At 38.8% G+C, this 21649-nt stretch overlaps 1 protein-coding gene across 1 annotated transcript; it reads right to left on the reverse strand.

Annotated features, from left to right (window-relative positions):
• Positions 1-2131: 2131 nt before the first annotated feature.
• On the reverse strand, positions 2132-19896 carry LOC110676174 (RNA polymerase II degradation factor 1-like). The gene is made up of 2 exons (XM_021842990.1): positions 19714-19896; positions 2132-5282 (listed from the first exon to the last, which is right to left on the reverse strand). Exons 1-2 carry the CDS (start codon positions 19735-19737, stop codon positions 2937-2939), a joined length of 2370 nt encoding a protein of 789 aa, XP_021698682.1. The 5' UTR covers positions 19738-19896; the 3' UTR covers positions 2132-2936.
• Positions 19897-21649: the final 1753 nt, after the last annotated feature.

The raw sequence follows: 21649 nt of genomic DNA on the forward strand, positions 1-21649 counted from the left end.
TACGTTACGTTACCTGTTTCGGGAGATATTCCTCCGTCGAGTCACTCTCCAGCGGAGTAGGCTTGCTTCACCGTCGGGAACTAAGCCGAGTAGTGTCGATCCGCCGGCTTAGAGTCGTCGGGGCGCTTGCGAACCGAAAGTCACCCCTCAACTGGAATCCAAGTCAAATAAAGGTGGAATCAGAGGTGGTACAGAGTTGTTTCCCCTTCCCTTTACCGCACTCAAGACGTGCATCCACAGTAAAAAAAATTAAGGACGAGAAAAACGTGGCCAGAAGCCGGATTTTTGTGTCTGGTACTCGTCAGGGCAGAGAACAGAGGAAGCAAGGGCAGCCGAAAAACGGATGCATCGCAGAAAAAAAGACATGAAGAAAGTGGTAGTAATAAAATAATGGAGGGCCATCAGGTGGAGAGAGTATTTCGGGACATTGATGAACGGAGAAAACGGAAGTGGATCTGATAGTAGGATTCAAATTGATGACGTTGGCCAGGGTGTGCGACCTCCAATGCTAGATGAGGTGGAGAAAGCTATTAATAAGCCGCAGAACAACTGGGAAGGCTAAGCTCCCGGCTGAACTTCTCAAACACGGAAGTGATCAGCTTCACGAACTCCTTCACCGTATCATTTCGAAAATATGGGAGGAAGAACAAATCTATACTAGTTGGTTTTTTATCTCATTTGCCCTATGTACAAGAAAGGGCATCAATTAGAGTGCGCTAATTACCGAGGGATATCACTTCTTAATTCGGCGTACATGTCTAGAATTCTGGTCAACATATTAAGACCGCATGAGGAATCTTTTGTTGGCGAAAAGAGTTGTGGCAGTTGATCCAGCCGTCCAGCGAAACTTATGTCGAATTCGTTTTTGAACCTAGGTTGGAACTGGCGCAACCCGTTCTGAATAACAGTTTGAACCCCAACCCGATTCAGGTTCGACCGAACTACAATTTGCTTGACGTTGGTTTGTTTATGTGTTGATCACCGACCCAGTTCCTAAAAACGAAAACGACATTACTTTACTGATTCGTGCAACGCTTGAAGGATCGAAGTCGTTCGTAACCTAAGATGAATTCTAACTTGCTGTTTAACATGCTTAAAGGTGCTATTAGAAGGACCGGTTTGCAGAGGAGCGGTATCATTATCACACATTCTTATTTTTTCTTAGGCTTCGCGTACGACATCAGCATCATCGGGATTTGGAAGAGGTGCTCGTGCCTTTTAAGGGGGAGACAGCAAGGATCGAACCCACGGTCAACACCACAAATACGAAGTACATGATTGCTGGTGGTCAACGTGGGTCCAGATGTGTTAGTGGTAGCCTGTGGTAGCGAAGTGTTGCTAGGTGGTGAAAAGTTTGAAGTGGTGGAAGAATTTGTGTATCTTGGAACACTAGTGACGTGCGATAATGATGTTATCCGCGAGGTGAAGGACGTATTGCAGCTGCGAGTCGGGCTTTCTACTACGGGCTCCGTAGCCTGCAAATGAAAACAAAATCCACGTTATGCAAGATAGTATTGCTTCCGGTTGCCTATATGGCCATGAACCATGGACATTTAAGGAAGTCCACCGGAGAGCTTTCGGGGTTTTTGAACGTAAAGTGCTGCGGAAAAAAACTCGGCGACGGTAAATTAGAAAACGACATCTGCTGGCGTCACATAAATCACGAGTTGTACCAAGTGTATAAAGGGGTGGATACTGTCGAGCGTTATGTATGAAACATGGCAGGCTGCGTTGGGCTGCTCACTTTTCCCGTATGACGGAAGAACGACAAGCAAAGATAATATTCAACAGAGAACCCGGACGAGGCCCTGACTTTGTATTAGCAGTTGAAGTCAGTTAGGTAGGATTTAAGGCGTTTAACGTGCAGGACGACTGAAAGCAATTGGCTCAGGACCGAATCCAGTGGAGAAGACTCATTCATTCGGCGTAGTTTCGGCATGGCGATTTGAATCATCAAATATGAACATCAAATATCAAGTAAGTATATGATATTATCGACCAAATCTAGCTATGGAAGATCATGGACAAGAACGGACCTCATGGAAAGTTCCCATATGTCGGAAAAAAAAACTCCAATTCCTTAAAATCATGCCTGGGTTTAAGATAAGATGATGAACTTTCGTGCCTGCTGTTCAATACTGCACTAGAGTATGGTTGCAAAAACGTGGATTCAACAGCCGAGGATGTTTTAAGGTTCCAATGAACATGAATTGAACGAATATTAAATATGAACAATGTTAAATATGAAACAACGAAATAACAAAAGTAGGACTGATTATTTTCAACTAAATTGTCAAAGAAAGTTACGAAAACACTTTTTTTTTCTTCTTTTGGAAATGAAATCTAGAGGATCACCTCGTGGAACTCAAATCTCCTAAACTTCCGGATTAGAATAGCTGTTTAGAGTTTATGGTCCCATAAACTACTACGAGCTGTATGGTGATAACAGCCAGAAGTGTAATCATTGCATATTTTGCACAATAACGAAAGTTTCTATATTCTACATCAATCTACCTAGGGTAGGTGTACCAGTTATGGACATAATGGCATAATCAAAATGTGAATGTTTTCGAGAAAACACATATGGCCAAATAGGGACCACTATAACCATAACTGGTACACTTTCCCTATCTAAACTAAGTCAAACAATCAATTCATCATCCATTATCGTTCCATTATCCGACATTGCAGGTTGCAGCAAAGCTAACATCATCTCCTACGTAGCACTAACTTGTCAAACTCATAACAAAATCTTTGGGTTTTCATTTGTCTAATACCTATGAATCTCACTACTCTAATCGAAAAGCTAAAGGGATCATCCATCCCTTTTTCTTACCTACACTTTCGACAAGAATTATTACAAAAAACATAATTCGAAATACTTTCAAATATACATACACTGTGCAGTCGACTTTGCCTCCTACCTTCTTCTCCTTCTACTCCTCGCCCAGAATCTGAACGCTGCGCACCGGTTTCTTGCTGTAGCTCGGTGTGGCCGAAGTGGTCTGCGGTCGTGGCACCGATCCGGATGGGATCAAGTTGGCAGGCAGTAGACCAGCACCTCCGCCAGGCACTGCACCGGGCGCTCCGGAATCCGGCTGGATTGCCAGCATCAACATTCGGTAGAGCAGCTCTTCTCGGACGTTTGGAGGGAGAAGCTCCGGTTGGAAGGCATCGGCCGCTCCGGACGATCCCTGGTAGTCGGGCTCAGGGAGTCGTGGGGCGTATTGTCGCCTCCGTTGACCGTAGGCTGATTGTGGTTCCTGGTGGGGTTGTTGTTGGTACTCGTTGGAAGGTTGATCGCGAGCACCGGAGTACTGTCGGTTGCTGTTTGATGGGCTGTAGAGAGGGTTCTGATAGCGAGGGTCGAAGTATCCGGCACCAGTCGGGGGAGCATTGTAGAATGGCGGTCGAGGGATCTGAGCAGGAAAACCACCTGCGCCTGAGTACTGCCCTGGGATGAACGGTGGTGCGTAGGATGGGCCTCCGAAGTAAGGATTAGAATAACCTCCGAATCGAAGAGCTTGCTGGTGTTGAACTTGTTGGTGTCTGAAGATGAGGATTTGAAGAATTCGTTCAAAGTCACGGGTCGTTAGTGGTCGGTCGGGGAAGTCGTAGTACGGACTGACGGGAGACTGGTACGGGTTCCGATAGGGGTTATAAGAATACGGAACTGGGTAGGATTGTTGGGGATAACTATGGCCGTTGGGTACACTGCTGACGGGTGCTTCCTGCTGAGTTTGAGGGTACGGTGCAGGAGGCGCACCTTGAGGTCGCCGTTGCTGACGATATGCAACGTTGTTGATCTCATCTTCTACTGGGTAGTTCTCTGGAGCGATTGGAGCTCCTCGACCAGGGATTTGCGTGGGTTGTCTCAAGTACTCTTGTTGTTGCTCAGGGATTGGAAAAGCCCGTGATTGTGGTGGTATACCAAGAGGCACGCGGAACCGCTCCGGTCGATCTTGAGCCGGGACGAATCGGTACCCTTCTCGTGGTCGGAATTCTATTGGCCTTTGTCGGTAGATTCTTCGCTCGTCTTCTGCAGCTTCCGCAACTTCACGGTTTGAATTTGCTGGGATTTGAACTACCGAGACTGGCATGTCCGTAACATAGCTGGTTTCTGACGAAGGCTCTGTAGCCGGTTCATACATAACGGGAGCTGGCTCCTGTTTACGAGGAGGCTTGGCGTACACTCGTTCTGTCGTGGTAGACGGTCTTTCACTTGTGATCAAATTCTGAATTTGAGCTGCCCTTTGACGAGCTGCCAACACTGCTGCTGGAATTCTGGGATTTGGTGTGGTCGTATAAATTGGACGCAATCCTGGAGGCGTAGCCGAGAATAGATTGGCAATCTCTTCACCCGCTGATTGTCCATAAACGACTTGCTGCTGAGCTTCAAACTGTTCTTCAGACTCCTGCGGCAGCTGTCGTCTGAGGAAGTTACCTCTCACAGGCTTCTTTTCCGGTTCCTTCTGCCTCAACGGTGAAGCCTTTGGGTAAATCTTAGAAATGTGTTCACTTTCCAGCTTATCAGGTCTAGCTAATTGTTCAATGGTTTTTGCACTAAGTGGCAATGGGGTGGGTCGTATTATCAGCAACGGTTTGGCAGTATGAACTGAAGTGCTATGACTAGATGCAGTTGTTGGTTCATATGAAGTGGTGGTATCTGCCATACGTGATGAAGGTCTTTCTGTCGTTGAAGTCATGTGTGGTCGCTTCCGTGGAATCGTTTGGATCACACTGGTTCGCTGTGGAGCAGAAGTACTCGAATGATACGACGGAGGCCTCCTCGTCGTTGGTGCTCCAATATGACTTCGATTGAATCTCGGTGGTATGTGAACGATATCCTCCGTTACCTGTGGAGGTGGTGCTGGTTTGATCCCAGTATTGTTGTGAGCATTATACGAAACCCTTTGAATTTCTCCATTTTCATCAATGTACCCGTAAGTTCCCTTGACGTTGCCCAGGACATCCCTACTCTCAATCTTGAACGTTCCATCTTCCGCCTCGTACCCGACCGTGTACGAACCATCGGTATTGATCTTCCGAATCTGCTTGATGATTTCCAGCTTCTTGGGATCTTTGGTTTCCGCTTCGGTGAGATCGGATTTTTCACTGACTGGAGATTCCTCGCCCAGGCTGGGCATCATGTCTGCCGTGATAGTAGTCTGTGTAGATTCCAGCATGGCGTCCGTCGTTGTGATGGTAATGGCTGTCACTGCGCCTGGTTCGAGTCCGGTTCCTGCCGCTAGCATCAGGAAGATGATCAACCGGGTTGATATCTGGGGAAGGGAAGGGAATGGAAAACGATTACAAGCAGAAGAGTTGCAAAAAGTTAAATTCCAAAAGAGGAATAGGTACATCAAAACTGTAAATATATTCGACTTAATGGTTTATAAGGTAGACGTTAAGTATCTCATTGAAAGGTTATATTGTTGATTATAGGTGAATTTCACTATTTATAAGCAAATAAGTAATAGATATAATGTTTTGTTCTTTCGATTCAACCATGAAACACGTGGTCATTGAGGAACGGAGGTGGTGTTGGCCTTATGTTCAAAAAAAGCTGCGGTGGGGGTCAACACAACGTGGTTTTATCGGATCCAAGAATGGGTTGTTGTCACTTAAACCTTTGTAAATATTGCATTTCAGCGTAGTTCTCAAAGATGTTTCTGAAAAGCTGAGTAAACCCCAAGAGTCTCCTTAAAAATATCCATCACTTGTAGATGAATCGCTTAATTTTTTTATTTGGAAGTGTAGAATAAGAAGTTTAGTTTAGTATAAAAGTTGAAATTTTCGTATGCATTTCTGAAAAAAAAATCTCAATAGAAAATTATTCAATTGTTCATCGATTAGTCGATATTGAGATTTTTTTCAGAAATAGATACGAAAACTTCAACTTACAGTATGGCCCATAAAAAAATGCGAAAATCGTCACATCATGTTTTATGGTAGGTTTTACATAGAAAATGTGAATGATACATAAGTATTATTATTCAGAATTATTCACAGGCCTTGTCTCCAGCATACCCCCATATAAAATGATAAAATTGGTTCATACCTGGGTAATTGGAGACTTAAACATATTTTCGAAAAAACGGCTCATTTTGAAGAGCTTATATTGAACCTTCATATAAGTGTGATAGGCGGCTCCGTTTTGCTCAAAACCTTTGAGCTAGTATTGATATAAGTTGTCTCTAACCGAAGGAACAAATTTCACACTGAAAAATTTGTTATAGGCCTCCGTATTTATTTTTTATTCAACCTTAACAAAAAATAAAGGCATAACAAATTTATAAGACGCAAATGCCCTGAAAACCATAACCCTGGCAAAATATTTTATTGTCATCATGAAAAACTCGTTCTCTAAGAACTCCTCCATCCTCTGATACCAAACAAACTAAAATTTTCAACAATAAAGTGTGTTTTTTGAAGGTGGAAAGTTTATCACTAGAGTATACGACAATCAGACGCTGTTTCTAGTTTTGGGCGGACAAAACCTTTGAACTTATTTGCTTTATTACATTATTTAGGACAGTAAAAATATATGACAAAAATTGTCCTGAATAACGAAGTTGTGTCAGAATATACTACAATAATCAGAAATTACATTCACTATCAAAAACAATGAAAACAACGCTTGTGGATGCTATATTCACGTTCAAACAATTTTCGCATTTTTTTATGGGCCATACTGTAATTATTTATTTCAGCCATCTACAATTATTGAAATGAACAATCCAGAAATTTCCCATATTAGTTAGGAATATTCCCTTGATACATATATTCTATCAAAAGTAATTGACATTTACAAAAAAGTACATTACCAATTATCTTCCCACTGTCCGATAATGCCTAATTATTATTTTTCCATATTAGCTAGCATATCTTTATATGATGATGTTCAATGTTTTTACCTATTTACGCACAGTTCCAAATCAATTTTAGGGTTATTGGCAATCCTCCAACAGTCTCGTTTCAATTGATAATTACTATAAAGTGACTAATATTTATCTTAACATCTGTGCCAAGCTTATGGGAACGCATTGTTGTGAACAATTTTATTCGATCTCAGCGTTTTCAGATTGAAATAGTTTAGTATCCATCAAATCTATAACCAATTCTTCAGGGCATAATGTTGATAATGTTGAATAGCAGATTTTCAGCAAACTGTTTTGCTAGCTGGCATACGAGGGGTCCACCAATTTGAGAAAACCGAAACGTCCACCCTATAGTGTTAGCTTATATTAGCGATCAGTGACATAAAATAGTAATTGTAACGATGCGTGCCGATGGTGGCCTGGTTTCATCGAGAATTGCTCATTATTAGTGAAAGTTATTTGCACTAACTATTTCATTCTTGACTAATAATCACTTCCACATGGTTCACAGCATAATGTTCTGAATTATGGAGATTGTGAAGTACAGGGGAGTGTTGAACTAGCTTTAAGTTAAAAAAAATACTAAAATAAAGAAAGAAAGAAAAAAATGAAGTACAGGGTGTCCGCAAATTATTCGTACAAAAACTATGTTACAAATCAAATTTTATTTTAAATAAAAAAAAATCAAAGTACATTGTTTTATTTAGTCATATGGTTAAAGGAAATGTGGTTGACGAAAATAAATAAATAAATTTGATTTCGTTTGAGTGTGTAAAGAAATGCTGTCTACATTTTTACGGATAACATGCGTTTATTACAGTTGTCTAATGATGATTAAGTCTAAAAAAAACTGATAATTTTCCATTTGATAACAAACATTATCTGCAGTCTCGAATTAATGAGTTAGTCAAACTCTTGCTAACGTACGAAAAACTGGCGAAGAATAAAAGTTTAGTTACATTGGTCGTTATGAAGTTCGATAGTTATTTTTTTCTATTTTATAACCGGTTTGAATTTTCTTATAGGATTTCCTATCAAATGATTAAATAACTATTTTCATGTAATTTTCTAACGACGCATGCGGCTGGCTAGAAGGAAACAGGCGATCATGTCTGCTGAATCGAAACAGAAACAAAACAAAATGCTCACGAGCATCAGAATGCTGATTCACTCGCTCTCGAATGGTTCGTGGTTCGTGAACGTGGTCAGAGCCGTTCAGAAGCAATCAAATTTAAATCGCGACTATTTCCACAAAAAAATAACGGATTTCCGATTCATTGCAGTTTTGGAAAGTAAATTTGATTGAGTTTTATTTAAAAATATAAGGAAATAAAAAAGTGGCATGTATCATCGCCGGGAGGAGTTTTTTGAAAAAAGGTTTGAACAAAGCGCATATTTAAAGATTTAGATACTTATATCAAACAAACAGTTTTATTTAAGAAAATATACTTACTTCAGTGATGATTTGCCACAGTAAAAAAGTTACTTTATTACACATTGCTTGAAAGCCAACAGTTTAATTTTCAATTTGGTTTCAAACATGTAGGTATTTTTACCCGATAATTGTTTAAATTACTACCGAAAAGCTAAACATTACATATAATTTGCAATTGGATTAGATGGACAAATTGATGTGAAGATTTGCGAAAAAGTTACATGTCTTCTCAGTGAGAATCGAACTCACGACTCCCCGATCTCTAGTTGGGGCGCGTTAACCACTACGCCATGAGAGGACTCATGAACGCAGAAGTTAACCTGAATTCGATTTCAGCTCAATAATCACGTGGTCCTCTTTCGCAAAGTGCACCTCTTTCGGAAGAATTAGATGCCCATCCAAACACAACGCTTTCTATATATATCCAATGCCTAGCCCGAGAGCGCATTGTTTTTTAGGTATAGGAATAGCACACTACACTAGCCAGCAACTGCGCTGGCTGAGGTTTAAGAGGACGAAAGAGGACCACGTGATTATTGAGCTGAAATCGAATTCAGGTTAACTTCTGCGTTCATGAGTCCTCTCATGGCGTAGTGGTTAACGCGCCCCAACTAGAGATCGGGGAGTCGTGAGTTCGATTCTCACTGAGAAGACATGTAACTTTTTCGCAAATCTTCACATCAATTTGTCCATCTAATCCAATTGCAAATTATATGTAATGTTTAGCTTTTCGGTAGTTGTTAAACTTCCACTCGGCTGGTTGGCCGTAAACCACGATTCATAATTAAAACAAGTGTTTAAATTATTTTGTCATTTAAAAATCTCAATTTGAGTAATTAAAAATCTCAACTTCAATTTTTTTAAAATCTGGATCATTCGAGTTTTAATAACGGATAAAATTGTTCTATACACAAATCTAATAGGAAAAAAAGATTTCAGATTGATTACGAAAAAACAACAAATTTATAAGGTGAACCTGGTGAGGATCACAACAATATATTTTTTACCATGGCCAATCGAATTTCACTTTCACTCGTCATCCAAAGTCCAAAATGGCGAAAGCGCGGGCTTGGTTGACTTCGCTCTACATTCGATAAATGATATTTAAACATAAGTGATTGCGAAAAGGCTGAATTGTCTAACATAAATAATGATTCATGAACTGGAACATGTGCTAATATTTCTAAAAACTCCTATAAATGAAGCGTTTCAACTTTTGGAAGTGATTTATACAAAATTTTCGGCAGAAAACATTTACTTAAGAAGAGACTACTTATCACAGGATCAGGACAGGATTCTCAAAGAATTATGGACACGACTTTCATGGATAACATGGTATTCATCGATAGGATTCCATAGCCAGGATATTCACTGAATTCAATGAGCAATCTCCAAAAATCTTGGGCAAGATTAAATCTTTGGCGAATTTATAATAGAACTATAATCAGGTGTCTTTTGAAACCTTAGATAGCAGTTTCTAACATTTCAATGGAGGGTTTTGAAATAAATATTGGGTAAAATTCTCAAGGAATCATTGGCACAATTCTTATAAAATCCTGGACGAAATTTTAATTTGACAGTATTTTCACACATTCTGGGTCATGATTCTCAAAATAACCTATACATTATAAAATCCTGTGCACAATTTCAACAGCATCTTAAAATGGTGTACATTGTTCAAAATATCTTTGGCAGGAATAATGCATGATCTCGAAAGGGACTTTCCCAAAATCCAGCAGAATGTTCTGACACCTGTACAATTTCATGCAAATGCATTTAAAAATATGGGTCACCACGCAAAATAGTTTCTGTGATTTGGGCCGCGGTTTAAAAAGGTTGGACAGGCCTGATCTAGATCGTAGGATAATTCTAAATTCTGATCATTGGGAATATATTTTTTTTCGGCAAAACTTGCTGATTAAATAGTTTATAGGCTATACACTACATGTTTGTTTAGTTCAACATTCTACAACTAGGTTGAGGACTATGTTCTGCATGCTTGATTAGTTCGGTAGTCCATAACTAGGAGGCGTTATTAGGCAGTTTTGATAGAAGGCTATGCGCTGCTTGTTGAGCATTCTTCCGCATAGAGGCGCTAGGGTGCATCAAATATTTTTAACTCATATCTTTAGAATGAAAAATATCTTTTAAGTCACTGTTTTCAGCAAAATTGTTTGTTGGGTTCAGGTCTATAAGTTATTACGGTATAATGCCACTAGGAGGTGCTAAATAACTTTAAAAATTCGGACATTGTCCCGTAGATGGGCCACATCGCGCCAGAAACCGGTCGACAGAAAGGTAATTTTTAAGTTATTTTGACGATAGTAAGAACTAAAAGTGTTATGTCTTGTCTCGCGTCGCGTTTCGTGAATGTCAATTCTGTTTACTTTTTGAGGCACGAAAATATTTTTATTTTATTCTGAATATTATGAAAAAAAATTAATCTAGGCGACATAGCATTGACATATTGCAGATGGATCATGAAAATAACCAAAATGGCCGCTATTAAAAACATAGATAGCGCTACGTAGTCTTATGTGTTTGACAGATCAGCAACGTTGTCACCATCTTTAATCCTATGTACAGTGATGAATTTATTTCGATGCGGTGAGTGTCGAGAAAGTTACCTTCAATGATCCATTAGCCCAGTGAATCCCAATGTAAACGTATTCACCCCCTGGAACGATTTTCAATGGGTCGAAAGTTTGTAATACTGAATTCGAGGGGCGAAGAGCCAAAAAGGGGGTGAATGTGCTAGTGTGAGAAAAATTGGAAACACCGTCTCATAACATTTGCAGAAAACACTCATTTTAATGGAATATGCACTGAACTTGAGGCATCCTAATAATTATTCATTCCACATCTCTCTATGTTTATAGTTCTAATCATGCTTGTGAGACAGATGAGTCAAAATAAAACATGAACGGATCCATATAAGATTTATCAGGCAGGAAGTGTATTAAAACTGTATCGATGGTCGCAGTTTAGTGAAAACTTATTCAGAATCCAGTAATGCACGCAAGATAAATGGACACTGCTCCTTCACAACAGCAAAAAGTAAAGATGAATCGAAGCTATGCTAAAATTTTCAAGAGCACTAGACTGGAGTAGAGTTACTGCGCACGTGCTGTAGCCATAGGTACAAGAGCCTCATTGCTTGCGAGTACATTGTGTACATTGTGAGACCTTTTTTGGTGCGACTCATTTTTCTTGAGATGTGTCTCAATGCGGTCTCATGCACTCCGTCACATGTGCTGTTTAAAATTCTGCGCAATAATTAAAGTGATAACAAAAGTTTTCAACGAGGATCGAAATTGCAACTCTTGGATCGCGAGTCTTCAACCATATCATGTAGGCCATCTAGATACCTGCATAATGAGGCGAAAATAGTTGTAGAGGCTCTTCATTACTAAGCAGTTGTTTCATAACTTGGAGACTGTTAGCGAGCCGAAGCGCCGAGCAGCGCATGAGACGAGTCTCCCCGAGAGCACATCACCTAGCGCGCGCTTTTAGCATTTTCGTGAGCCTCCGGCTAGCGCAGATTATAAGATTCCGACGAGCTAAGAGACGGTTTGGTTGGAGGCTCGTCAGTACATTTATGTGCTCCTGAGAAATATGTAACTCTAGTCTGGAGAACCAGACATCCATTTAAGCTAGAAACTTGCTGGTAGTGACAAATCGATAAAGTTTACAACTAGAATGAATGTTGATTCTTCAGATTTGTGCTCTTGAAAGTTTGAGCTTTAACTTTGAATTATCTTCATCTTAACTGACATGATCGTTTCTCTCTTTTGCTCGCCAATTTCAAGAAATTCGCAATGTTGTTTGTTCATAAAGCAAAAAGTTGTGATTCTTTATTCTACAGCACAAATACATGCTACGAAACATGGACCGAAAGTCAGAAATGTTTGGGAAACACTGCATTAGTCTAAAGAATCATTCATGTTCTTCAAGGCATCCTAGTGCTCATTCTTGCACCATGGCTTCCTTAGCCATTGGTAAGCCAACTGCGCACGATAATCGGAATATACTTAAATTTGTAGTACAAAACGAACTGTCATTTTGAAATCTGCCTTCTAATGTGTGACATTTCATTGTTGTGATTTTGATGATTTCTGGGGACTGACTAAGAAGAGCAAAAAGCTGAAAAACGTAGGGGAACCTTGTACAATTCGGACCCTGTTCTAATTCGGACCATCAAGCATTTCTCAATACTGGCGCTACTGTTAAGGTGAAACATCTCAGAATCCAAAGATGGCCGGAACAATGGCCGACTTCTCCCCCTACTCACGTTTTGAAAGGCACAAAACTGGAGAAATAGTTGGCAAACATTCCTGATCTTCTTATTTTAAGCTTTCTGCTAGTGCACAAAGCCAAAATAAAAAGTGCACTGTTGTGGGATGCGTTCTTCGCGAGATTTGTGGCTTTGAAGTTTTAGTGCAATCTTAGAAGTTGATTCCAAACTGTCTGCTGGCCATATGGTTTTGATATGTCTATGCACTGTATGTGCTCGACTTTTTTTAAAAATCACAAAATGTGCGTTGGTTCAAACCGGACCGTTTGATATGGTTCAATAAGGACCTCTTGATTTTCAACGAACATTCAGTCTATTCCAAGAGCTCCACCCGGTGCATGTCTTCTCAACTTGGTAGAAAATCACAGAAGTTATCATATTTTTCGATAATGCCTTTGCTTTAATAGTGGTCAAGAAAAATTCTTAGAAAAATCTAAGAAATTTGTACTGCCCATAAACGCATAATTGTCCCATGTGAATAGGAAATCCAGCTAACATGGGACTGTTATGCGATTATGGGCAGTGTAGACCCTTAAAAAATTAAGGAATGAGCGATTCTCGCTGAAACCAGGCCGCCATCGGCACCCATCGTTAGAATTCCAATTTTATGTCACTGATCGCTAGTTTTCAATAAAACTTAAGGGTGGTCCTTTCTCAAATTGGTGGACCCCTCGTACGCCAGCTAGCTAAACAGTTTGCGAAAAAGCCCATTTTTTGATTAATCTTGGGTGTTTCTTCACGGGATATGTCTCATATTTCGCTTGGAACACATAACAAACTTAGTGACATCGTATAGAGAAAGGATATAGCTTTCATTCGAACTCGAAAAAATGTTGGCGGTCATTTTGAATTTGGCCGCCATCTTGAATTTTGTTAGAAAAATCGTTTTTTCACCATTAGCGCACCGCTAGTTTTGAATTCTGAGATTGCCATCAGAAAGCTGAGGAAAAATTGCGTAAGATAGGGTTCAAAAACTAGGTGAGCAATAGTATTTACCCTATCAAATGAACGATTTTCTAAATCATGTTATACGATTTTGACGTATATGGCGAGTGCAATCAATGCGAACATCATTTTTTTTTGTACTACAAAGAAACAAGTTTTCAATCGTTGGTGAATTATTTGAGACAGATGATGAATAGGAGTATTATAAAAAATATTATATTAATATAATATATATAAAATATTATATTTATATAATATAATTATTATTTTAAAATAATAATTTTGAGTGAAAAAATCTGGCGGCCATCTTGGATTTTGACGCCATCTTGTTTTTAAGTAGTAGAATGAGTTTTCAACTTGATTGCACTCAACATGTTGAATTTTAATGCTACCGTTACACTTATTTTTCTTCTTGTTCTTTTTTTTTCCTGACGTTACGTCCCTACTGGAACAAAACCAGACTCTCAGCTTAACTAGCTTTGAAAACAAATAATCAGATATGATTTTTAACGCTTATTTGCTACCTGAATGATTCTTCTTCATATCTTCGAGTTGAAAATAGTATTATTTCTTTCATTTATTTGGTCTAAAACCATTGATATAAATGAACAATCAGTTGAACAGCTGAGATAAGATGAGAAAAATAGAATCTGATTGTTTTTTTAACGGAGGCCTCATAATTTAACATGATGAGCACTGAGATGGTAAGAAATCATTCAACTGCTAAAAACCAAGATGGCGTCGAAATCCAAAATGGCCGCCAGCTGTTACAACCTCGAAATAATACACCAGCGTTTCGGCATTACGTCCACATCAACACAAAATCTGCTTCTCATCTTTCAATCTCGCTATTTTTCACACACATGTACATGGCGGTACTTAAAACGATACTTTATGGCTCAGAAAATCAAGGATGTTTTTTTGCTTCAAAATTTAAATTTCCCTTCTGAATTCATGCACTTTTGTCAATGTTTTACGTTAAAACTACAGATATCACCACAAGACTTACTAATGTCCCGACGCGCAATCTATAAACTTCATTCAATGAACAACAATGCATATGGTAAAATAAATGTTTGTTTAATACAATCAATGTTTTTGGACGGTTTTCATTTATTGAATTTATTTATTCATTATTACTGAATTCAAAGATATGGCGAAGAATTATTATGTTGTCAGAAATCGCATTATAAAAGAAAATTCCTATTTAATAACCTGGATTTATGAACAATAAAGCTGAGTATCTGGCTCGGTTCCAGTAGGGACGTAACGTCAGGAAAATTATGAATAAAAAGAAGAAGAGTATACGTAACCTTATTTTATTGATAACCTCTAATTTCAACATGCTGAGTGCTATCAAGGTGAAAAATTTATTCTTCTACCTAAAATCAAGATGGCGTCAAATCCACGATGGCCGCCAGATTTTTTCACTCAAAATAATATTCTTATTCTTCACTCGACTCGAATAAAACACCAAAGGTTGAAAAGATTTTTGTATTGATTGCACTCGCCATATACGTCAAAATCGTATAACATGATTTAGAAAATCGTTCATTTGATAGGATAAATACAATTGCTCACCTAGTTTCTGTAGCCTATCTTACGCAATTTTTCCTCAGCTTTCTGATGGTGAAAAAACGATTTTTCTAACAAAATTTTTTCGAGTTCAAATGAATGCTATATCCTTTCTCTATACGATGTCACTAAGTTTGCTATGTGTTCCAAGCGAAATATGAGACATATCCCGTGAAGAAACACCCAAGATTTATCGAAAAATGGGCTTTTTCGCAAACTTTTCAGCTAGCTGGCGTACGAGGGGTCTACCAATTTGAGAAAACAGAAAAGACCACCCTTAAGTTTTATCGAGAACTAGGGATCAGTGACATAACATTGGAATTCTAACGATGGGTGCCGATGGCGGCCTGGTTTCAGCGAGAATTGCTCAATAACTCATTACGATTGGTAAAGATGGATAAATTATGGGTGAAATTATGAAAAAAATACACGTGCTCGGCTGGGATTTTAACCCAGGACTCTTGTATGCTAGACGAGCGCCTTACCAACTAAGCTATCGAGCCACTTGGTGACTTGAAACGTAGATGAACGTGTAAATTAATGAAGTCAACTATCCATGACAAGATAGTCTGTATCTTGATATCGAGTTACAGAACCATAGTGAAAATTGATTTTTAAGACTACCTCAACAGTTCAATCCGCAGATGCACTGATTTCGTGTTCAATAACACATGTAGTGGGGCCTTCCTTAATGTGCCTGGGTTCAATTCCCGGTCCGTCCAGGATCTTTCCGTAATGGGAATTTCCTTGACTTTCCTGAGCATAGGGTATAATCCTACCTGCTGTGTACTTGTAGAGAAACTTTGACCAAATGGAATCACAAAATAATGCCATTCGGATATTGATTATTAGTAAGATGCCTTGCCTTTCATTCAAGAGCTTTCATCAGTACATTAAAGCGTATTTCCAAACCCAAAAATACTTTTTCTAATTGCATGCACCATAATAGTCAACTTTCTCAATTATTTAATAACTCTATGTATCAATACTTTATTTCCTCTTAATTTCTATCCGACCGGCTCTACCCCTTTTGGCATAATGTCAATTGGCATAATGCTATTTGGCATAATAGCCATTTGACATAACGACCATTTGGCATAATTTAAAAACTATATTTTTTTCTTTACCATTTCAAATCATTCATTTCAGTGCTTGGAATGTTTGTCTAAGCCATGTAAAGTTTGCTGCAAGAAGAAGCATATATTGACCATGATTTTTAGTGCAGAAACATCAATGTGAAGTACCATGATCCCACAGTTATGGATCAAATAGTGTAGATTCCAACCTATAAAATTCAATAAAATAACATGGAAAACGTAAAATTGTAATTTAAGAGCACGAAAACCATATTATGGATCAAATTCATATTATGGATCAAATTGTGACATACTACGGATCAGTGCATAAAATCAAGAAATTTTCAACTCAATGCATCTGTATTGCATGATTTGGCGAATGTTAACAATGCGTGACGCATGTTACTGTAAAAATAGCAGTGTTACAGCTGGGAACAAGGGGTAAATGCCCTTTTTGTGATACTGTATTGTAGTAACTGAGACATGAACTGTTTTCGCTCCACACCAAGTTTTGCACCCATTTCTGTATGCTTAAAAACAATTTACAAACCTTGATGTCTTATGAGTGTAAACAATCATTTCCTGGCCCATATTATGGATTACTAGTTAGTTAGACTCGTTGCTTATTCTAAAAGTATTTTACGGGAAACCCTACATAGACCTATTCTGGTACAGAAAAAAAAGTAACAAAGATTGCGTTTGAGGCTGATGGTAAAAACATCAGTGATTACTACTTGTCACATCTGGGATTTAGCATAGAGGAGAGGTTTCGTGTAGATGGAGATCCATATGGGATAACTGATATCAATACAGAATCATAAGCAAGCTTTCAAGTTGGAGTGTAGTGAAATATCGTTGCATACAATTCGACCAAATTAAAGAATGAGCATGAATCCCATAAGCTACGAATTCCCATGAGCGCCGTTCAAATGTTTTCCTAATTGGAATCTTTTGAATTTAAAGTATACGTTATAGGATCAGTGTACCAATAGCCGTACAAAGGCGTTCTTTACGTTGTCTGAAGTCGTTCAATTAGCATATTTTCCTGACAAATAGAAAAATGCTAAGGTTGTACAAATTTTAAAACCCGACAAAAATCCTGCCGAAGCTTCTAGCTATCATCCATTCAGTTTGCTTTCCTCCATCAGTAAACTTTTTGAAAAGAACTATTTGAACAGAATGATGGTCCACATCAACGAAAATTCAATTTTTGCCAATGAACAGTTCGGATTCATCCATGAACATTCGACCACTCATCAACTTTTACGTGTAACAAATTTGATCCGTTCCAACAAATCTGAAGGCTATTCTACTGGTCTTGCTCTTCTAGACATAGAAAAAGCATTCGGCAGTGTTTGGCATGAAGGATCGATTGTAAAATTAAAGAAAATTTAATTTTCCAACATACATTGTTAGAATAATTCAAAGTTATCTGTCAAATCGTACACTTCAGGGTAATTATCAGAACTCCAGGACTGAAAGACTTCCTGTAAGAACTGATGTTCCTCAAGGCAGCATTTTGGGACACATGGTCCACACTGACTGAACACATATTTGAATATTTCTGGTCTTCAATGCAATGACCCTGCAATACCTTAATTTTCAAGCTATCGTAATGTCACTGATTACGGTATTGACGATATAGATTATTGAAGAATTTACGATATTGGTGTCGAAGAGTCTTGTTAATCTGTTTAACCATTGAAACATTAAATGATTATTATTTTCCTAGAAATTGTTTAGTCAGAGTGAACCAACTCACTGAACGGTGATCTTTAGTTCAGTCAGAGTGGACCAAGTACACATAGTCCATCAAAAAAATGTTCAATCAAGGTTTGGAATATGATTTTTCATGATTATCACTTCACATTGTATTGTTTGAATGTAACACAAAGATGTGTAGAAATATTGAATCAAAATTTAAACGAGATTAAGAATTACAGAACTTAAGACTTTAAACCCATTTTTCTCAAAATATGAAAAATGTCACTTGGTCCACTCTGACTTAACGCCGATCATATATGAATCGAGCCCAATGAAGTTTAGTGGTCTCCTATAAAAATACTTAAAATCTTATCAAACAGATTTGCAATGTTATCAGAAAATTGAAGTAAAAGCAAGCTCTTTGGCCAGAAGATCTCTTCCCCCCCATAAATGATTACGTAATTCATGGGCCACTCCTCATAAGATTTGGGGAAAAATTGGATTTTAAGATGTTCCACTTTAAAACTTTTCTCACTTCAACATACATTTCATAAGTCGTTTTAAGCGGTCAAACTCGAATACCATCACTAGTTTTCTGAAGGTCTCAACTTCAACAGTTCAAATCACGTCTTTCCAAAACATGCAGACCCTCCGATGCTTGCACGAAGTCACTCTTCCGACACCAAACGATGTCATTACTTCTGTATTAAATCATTTTTCCGCTTCACATCCCGCGTTAACCTTACCAGTGTCGATTTCAACAGTCCATTCCGAAATCATAGTCCAAGTAATAAAACGCCCATCAATGCACCTGCACCTTTCCTCATGTGCCATCATTCACCACCATCACCAAACACACAAGTTCATTTCTCAGTTTCTTATCAAAGCTCGAATCGGATTGATCTCACCACCGTAAAACCTCGCAGCTCCATCAATTAGCACACAAATTACCGCCCTCGTTATTCGAGATTCACCCGCGGATGGACGATTACTAAAACAAATATGGCGAAAATGTTCTTTTTTCTGCACGAGCTCAGCTAACTTCCTCTCCCTCATCATCTCTAGCTCGGATTCACATTTATGCGAGGGTGCTTGTTATTGCAACAGGCGTCCAACCGATAAATTTTCACGCCAACTCATAAAAACCACCCACTCACAAAAACGCCCCATCTGCCTGCCCATCTCTCCCTCTCTCTTGAAAGGGTGGTGAAAAACTAGTCCACTTCAAGCAGATTACTGTGGGAATGCGTTCGTTCAGCTCCGGCCCAGGGCAGAAGTGATTCATTAAAGCTCAGAAGTAAACTATTTAGTAATCCACCTTCCCAACTACACAATTCAGTTCAGCAAAGCTCATTTCTTCATTTATCACTACATTCTTGAGGAGGGCCTGCCGGTGTTTAGTCTTCTTCCACATTGTTTCATCGCGAACTCTTCCTCGACACCCCCGCCTTACAAATCCATGTTTTCTGTTTATGTTTGTGCGTGTCTTACTAACGATCACTTCGAAATCCATCTTGACACGAGCCATGTGCTTTTGCAACGATTCTTCTCATCGGTACACATCATCTTCTTCAAATTTCCCTCAAATCGTGTCTTCCTTTGGCTCTGTTTCAAGATTTTCCACCCAACTGACTTTGATGATCTTGATTAACCGCACCACAACACTTGAGAGGGCATATTGCACGCACCCTCACACAATCCCCGAGTAGAGACGAGTACCCCAATTAGGGCCAACCAACAAAGTACGGGTACATTCGATACCATTTCAACGAATTTAAATCACACTAAATCAACTCTGCTCACCTTATGATGAGATACGGATCCCATCGTTTAGCCGATCTTCTTTTTTCACCACTAAAACTTCAGAAATTTCTCCCTTATTGGTTCAAACAGTGACTGAGCCCAATCATCAACGAAACAATTTTTGTTTTCGGTAATTCACACGCGTCGGCGTCGGACTCGGTTCCAAGATAGTAGAACTTTGCGTTTCGGGGTCGTAAGATGAAATGAGTTTTCAGGCGTGGGCGGCGGTCTGCTATATAGCATTTGGTAGCCACCACTCCTCCGGTGCACCGGCGTGGTAGACTCAAGATTAAACCCAAGAAAGACTCTGAACTAAAAGGCCTTAGGGGGCAGGTTCCGAGCGGGTGGCTGCGAAAACAAAAGCACTGCGCGCGACATACAGGGGTGTATGGTGTGCGAAAAATTGCCATGGGCTGAGGAACGAGAGCAAGCTGCTGCGCAGTGGCCCTATGCTGTTCAAAAGTCAGATAATTGAAGTTTTCTAAATTTTCATTGATATTGTTTCTTGTTTTCTTGAGTATTGATGGAAAATTCCTCAAAGTTTAACCTTCCTTAGTCTCTAACAAAAAATTACAAACTGTGACTTGGGGTCTAGTTTCAGAAACACTCCCGGAGATCCGGATTTGATCACTGTGGCCACCGGGAACCTGCTACATCTGAAAAAAAAAAACCTTTCAGAGACGTTAACTTTGACAACCTGTAGTTTCGTAATTTAAAAAGTAATCTGGACCGTCCTCATATTGTTGAAAAGGTATTCACATGGACTGTGAATAGAGATTCTCAAATCATTTGGTTAATCATATCCGGTTCCGGGAACCCGGAACATCCGAAAAGTAAGTTTCAATCGCAGATTTGTATATGTAATTCATATCAGTACTATTCGAAAACTAAAAACATAAAAAAATTGTTCTATAAATATAACAGATTTTTACTAAGATTTTTGAAAGTTGACTTAAGATAAAGATGATTTATTCAGCCAAAAACACAGATAAGAGTTGGAAAAATGGGGTAACACTGGTTTCGCGCGTGTTTTAGTTGTCGGAGAATTTTTTTTCCTGTTTTGGAGCGTCTTGCTGGGTAGGTATTTGGGAAGGCCCAAGCAAGACGGTTTGTTTTCGGGACGTCAAGAAGTTTTGCTGTCAGAGTCAGTTTTGTGTTCAGTCGAGGATGGATTACCAACTGGTGAGTTCGTTTCATGCTTATGATAACACATTTTTTCTTGAAAGCGTAACTTTTATGTAATATTGAAACAAACTTTGTGTGGTTCGTCACTATAAGTGTCGGCATTATGCTAGTTTCTTATACAATTTCAATATACATATATTTTTCTCTTTTTGACATTATTAAAAATTATCATTTGAATTGTTCGACATTGTGAATGTTGACGTATTTTTAAAAACTTCTACTATTTCGAGAAAAAATGCACAGTAATACTCATATGTAATTTTCAAACAAACTATGTATGGTTCGTCACTACAAGTTTCGGCATTATTCCTGTTTCATATAATTTAAAATATATACATGTAATTTTCAGTTTTCGTCATTAATAAAAACATCTTTTGAATTGTTCGACATTATAGATGTTGATGTATTTTTTAAATCTTCTACCAAAAACTTCTAGAGACAAAAATACAAAACCAGTTTTAAATATAAGTCGTATATTTGCCCCTTGTCCATGGATCGCATCACCGACCAGGGGTGACTCCCAGATCTTTTCCTCCCTCACTAATAAACACCCTTCCCGTGGTGATTGTGGAGATGCAGAGGTATTCTCGATCTCTAGAAGCAACAATCATTATGTACACCCTAACATTCCTTCCCCATCCCAACTGACTGTAAGGACTTGGCCGGCACCGTTATTGATCAATAATATTAGATCTGCTAAAATTGCACTTCGAGAGTTAGCGGAAACTCTCATCCCTTATTCATTTGGATC

The sequence above is a fragment of the Aedes aegypti genome, chromosome 1, assembly GCF_002204515.2.
Source record: "Aedes aegypti strain LVP_AGWG chromosome 1, AaegL5.0 Primary Assembly, whole genome shotgun sequence".
Lineage (NCBI taxonomy): Eukaryota > Metazoa > Arthropoda > Insecta > Diptera > Culicidae > Aedes > Aedes aegypti.